Source organism: Plectropomus leopardus, chromosome 21, assembly GCF_026936395.1.
Source record: "Plectropomus leopardus strain MGB_pleo_1.0 chromosome 21, ASM2693639v1, whole genome shotgun sequence".
In the NCBI taxonomy this organism is placed as follows: Eukaryota; Metazoa; Chordata; class Actinopteri; order Perciformes; family Serranidae; genus Plectropomus; species Plectropomus leopardus.
This window is the reverse complement of record NC_142196.1, coordinates 28,227,693-28,232,692: the sequence shown is the minus strand read 5'-3', so window position 1 is coordinate 28,232,692 and position 5,000 is coordinate 28,227,693. Positions and strand designations below refer to the sequence as shown.

The following is a 5,000-nucleotide window of genomic DNA, read 5'->3' as shown; positions in this document are numbered from 1 at the left end:
ATCATCTTCAGCTCCTCTTCACTCGGCGCGCTCTCAGGACCAAACCTCCTTTAGAAAACACTCGATTTAAATCCTGATGGTCGCTGAAGCTCCCACATTGTAACGCTTTGGATTAAAAATGAATGATTTCTTAATGTGGTTTGGTGTGTCGGTCGTCCGAGTTAATGATATTTAAAAGTATTTATTTATAGGTACAAATACTAAGTCACAACAACAATAACTGCAGTATATGCACTAAGGGCCAATGTTACTAATGAGCATGTTTTTGATTTACGAGATGTTAATCGTAATTCTTACTATGTGGTAGTCGATGGGAGTTAATGGTTATTAAAAGTAGATATTTACAGTTGTACAAAAGTACCATTCACACTGTTAGCTGTATTTGCTAAGCGTCAGTGGTTATAAATGAGTATGTTTGTTATTTTAATAGATGTAAATGGTAAGTATTAGTATATGACAGTAGTTGATGTGAGTTCAGTAGGTGTGAACTAAGGGTTAATGTTAACAATGACTATGTTAAATTGGTTGTTTTTTATTTTAATAGATGTCAGTGTTTGTTATTAGTATTTAATTGGAGTTGATGTTAGTTAATGATAATTAAAAGTAGTTATATACAGGTGTAAAATACTAACAGTAACACTGACAACTGTATTTGCTAAGCATCAGTGGTTACTAATTAGCATGTTTTTTTAATAGATGTTAATGGTAAGTATTAGTATGCAGTAGTAGTTGATGAGTTAATAATAAAATACAAGTAGTTATTTGCAGGTATAAAATATTGGGGATGCACAGACAATTTTTTTTCAAAGGGTTAATGTCACCAGTAAGTATGTTTAAGTTAGTTGTATGTTAATAGATGTTAATGGTTGTTATTAGTATTTGATTTTAGTTGATGTGAGTTACTGGCACTTAAAAGTAGTTATTTACAAATATAAATACTAAGTCCCAACATCAACAACTGTGTTTACAAGTAAGCATGTTTAAGTTAGTTGTTTTTGATGTTAATAGATGTTGATGGTTATTATTAGTACTTATTGGTAGTTAATGTTAGTTAAGGGTAATTAAATGTTATTTACACATATAAAATACTAACAGTCACACTGACAGTAGCATTTACGAAGGGTTAAAAGTTACTAAAAGGCATGCTTAAGTTAGTTGTTTTTAATGTTATTAGACGCTAATTGTTGTCAATACCAGTTGATGTAAGTTAATGGTAATTATTACAGGAGAGAAAAACTAGCATTTCTTTACAGGAAGAACTTTGAGTTGATGAAAGTCAACAGTGTTATTTTTATGTGATGTTTTTAGTTGTAAAGATTTTGTCAGTATTTTATGCTGATATCAGGTCAGATTAATGCTGTTCAATGGTTCCAGGAGCTGCGACCAGGAAACCAGAACCAGAACAGGAGAAACAGTCGGATCACACGGTGAAGATCGCCGGAGCCATCGCCGGCATCCTGCTCTTCATCATCATCTTCCTCGGAGTCATCCTGCTGATGAAGAAACGGTAAGAATATTACAAACACACACACACACACACTGACACAGCACATTATTTGTTTGTCCATGTTAATTATTTTTTCACTTTTTCTCTCTTCAGTAATTAAAAAATGTAAACTTGATTTCTTTTTATGCTACTCATGAATCATATTACATTTTAATATTGATATTTTTTGTTATTTTCATGTTTTCATCCATTCTTTCACTTTGATTTAATATTTATTTTATTTTATAATGTCCCAACTACAGAATTTAAAATTTCCTTTTTAAATGTCTTGTGAAGATCTGAATGAGTCACTTCGGACAGAACTGCTCATTTCATCAGTGAATGATTTTTGTGTTCAGATAACATAATTTTTTGGTAGTTAATGGGTCAATTAATGTAACTTTATATCCCCGAAGTGGTGACTTGGAAACTGCTTGATGTTAATGGTTGTCAGTGAAATGTAAATTAATGTCCTCACTGCAGTGAACTGGAAACTAGTTAATGTTAATGAGTGGATGTCAGTGGATGCTAATAGAAACATACTATTTTATGTAAATCAAAGATAGAATCTGATGGAATTTTACTGGTAGAAAATGGTACTTAATGCTTCTAATGATAGTTAATGGGTCAATTATTGTAAATTGATGTCACCACTGTGGTGACATGGAAATGTGTTACTGTTAATGGTTGTAAATGGGTGCCTATAGTAGCATAGTAGTTTATGTTAGTTGAAGATAGTAGCAGATGGAATTTTACTGGTAGATAATGGTAGTTATTAATGCTTCTAATAATAGTTAATGGGTCAATTATTGTAAATTACTGTCCCCACTGTGGTGACCTGGAATTTTGATAATGTTAATGGTTGTAAATGGGTGCCTATAGTAGAATATCATATTTCATAGTAGTTATAGATTGTGGTTAGTGGAATTTTACTGGTAGATAATAATAAGCAATGTTTCCAAAAATAGTTAATGGTAATCAATGTAAATTGTCCCCACTGTGGAGACCTGGAAACCAGTTAATGTTAATGGTTGTAAATGGATGCCAATAGTAGCATATCATATATCATGTATGTAAAGGATCATTGCTGATGAAATTTAACTGCTAAATAATAGCAATTATTGTTTTCAGTAGTAGTTAATGGTAATAATTGGGCTGTTAATGGTAATTAAAGTAAATAAATATCCCCACTGTGGTGACCTAGAAACCAGTTAATGGTTGTAAATGGGTGCTTATAGTAGGATATGTATGTAAAGGGTTATCGCTGATGAAATTGAACTGCTAGATAATGGCAGTTAATATTTTCAGTGGTGGTTAATGGTAATTTTGGGTTAACAAAACGTTATTTTGTCTCTTAACAATTTATTCAGCAGTAGTTTCAATGTATGTATTAATACTGTGAAAGAGGCGTTTTAAATGACATGTAGATGAATGAATTTACATCAAAGACACACAGTGACAGTGAGGATGATGAGGATGAATAATGGAGCAGATTGCTGCAGTAATCACCATTAAACTACATGTGGACCGACTTTATTCACCAACATCAAACACACAAACCCCGCTGGGACACACACATACACACACACACACACACACAAACACTTAAACACAGAGAAAAGATTCTGTGTGTGGAGAGCGTCGACGATAAGAGAGAAATTTAGATGAAAGAGTGTTTTATTCTTTGTTTTTTTTTCAGAGTCGCCTCGAGCTGAATGGCTTCAGGCTACAGAGACACACACTTTTATACCGAGTGTGTGTGTGTGTGTGTGTGTGTGTGTGTGTGTGTGTGTGTGCGTGCGTGCGTGTGTGTGTGCGTAGAGTGTGTTCACTTAGAGTCGGACTCGTCTGTCGGGTCGATGCAGCTCTGATCTCTCTAACAGATACTAGAGAGAGAAAACGAGAGCGCCGGTTGTTCGGTCTCTAATGAGGTTTTTAATGTTGACGGGGTGCGTTTGATTTCCTCGCTGCGAGCAGACGGAGGTCAGACTCATTACTGCAGGAGTGAAAACAGGAAGCTGGGTGTTTAAACTCTGATTGGCTGCAGGGTGATCAGAAACAGAAGTGGTGTTTTTGTAGGACGGCAGGTCGGCGGAGTGATACGGAGCTGAGTGCAGGGCGCAGGGATACACCGACCTACGACAAAGTAGTTCTGAGGCCACAGATGGGAGATTAAAAACCTGTAACTGTATTCATTAGTTTTCTGCAGAACACACACACACACACACAAAGATGCTGAGAAACTGTGAAGGAAGTACGCAGATCCTGTACTCAAGTAAAAGTAACAATAGCACAAAAATACTTCATTAAAAATCCTACTTCAGTAAAAGTTAGAGCCGGAAAAAAATCAATTCTTAGACCCACTGCAGTGCCGACGTGGACGATTCAGGTACATTTAAACACTACTGCAGTTATATGAAAATACTACTGCAGTTATATTAAAGCACTACTAAATACTACTGCAGTTATATGACAATACTACTAATTACTACTGCAGTTATATTGAAATGGCACTGCAGTTGTATTAAATACTATTCAAACATAACTGCATTGAAGTTAAAATACTAGCAAAATTCGACTAAAAGTATTAAAATACTACTAAGATAATACTGAAATTAAATTATAGTACTACCACAGTTTTATTAAAATAATACTAGTTTTAGTAAAACACTAAAAAAATACCACTGCAGTAATGTTAAAATGCTACTTAATATTAATTATAATATTATAATATTACTGCTGTTACTGTTATTTTAAAACACTATGAAAACATTAATGCAGTAATATTAATATATTAGTAAAATACTACTGCAGTATTAATAAAGTAATACAAATATATTACTGAAATACTACTGCAGTTAAAGTCAAAGAACCACTGCAGTAATATATAAAATAGTATTAAAATAATACTGCAATATTATTTAATAATAGTATTTAAAAGGTGCTTATAGAGGTGTAAAGATAAAACGATTACATTGAAGTACTACTGCAGTATTGCTGAACCGAGTGTCTGTCCTGTCTTTAAGGACAGTAAAGACGTAAAAGGTCAAATTATTTACGAAATGCTTAAAAATAAACAAATAAATAAACAAACATGAAAACATCACCACGCTCTCTCTCTCTCTCTCTCTCTCTCTCTCTCTCTCGTTCACCGATCAGACATGACCCCTCCCCCTCCCTCTCACACTTTGATTGACACATCGTTCCAGCCAATCACCGCTCTCCGTTCCTCGGCACAGAATGCTGTAACTCATCGGTTCGTTTTTCTCTCCGAGACATTAATCTGTTGTTTTCCTTTTTCTGTTTTTCTGTTTTTTCTTTCCCTCCATTCCATCCCTCCCACTGCTCCGCCCCCACCACTCAGACGGAGAAATTATCACTCCTACACTTACTACCTGTAAGTAACCTGTTTGACCTCTGACCCCTCACCTGTGACCTTCACCCTGCCATCACACTTCAACACTTTCACACCTGAGCCGCCACCGTGTCCTGCCTGTATCCCCTGACCCTTAAC

At 34.9% G+C, this 5,000-nt stretch overlaps 1 protein-coding gene across 6 annotated transcripts in view; it reads left to right on the top strand.

The window, feature by feature from the left end:
* Nucleotides 1-5,000, top strand: part of LOC121940330 (receptor-type tyrosine-protein phosphatase mu-like) — a 121,753-nt gene that overhangs the window by 77,066 nt on the left and 39,687 nt on the right. For 3 of the 6 annotated variants that reach the window (XM_088072210.1, XM_088072213.1, XM_088072211.1), the window contains 2 exons: nt 1,375-1,507; nt 4,851-4,883. In XM_088072210.1, the coding sequence (XP_087928336.1) occupies nt 1,375-1,507; nt 4,851-4,883 (166 nt within the window). The remainder of the gene's footprint in view (nt 1-1,374; nt 1,508-4,850; nt 4,884-5,000) is intronic. The other 3 variants (XM_088072212.1, XM_088072214.1, XM_088072215.1) reach the window with 1 other exon arrangement.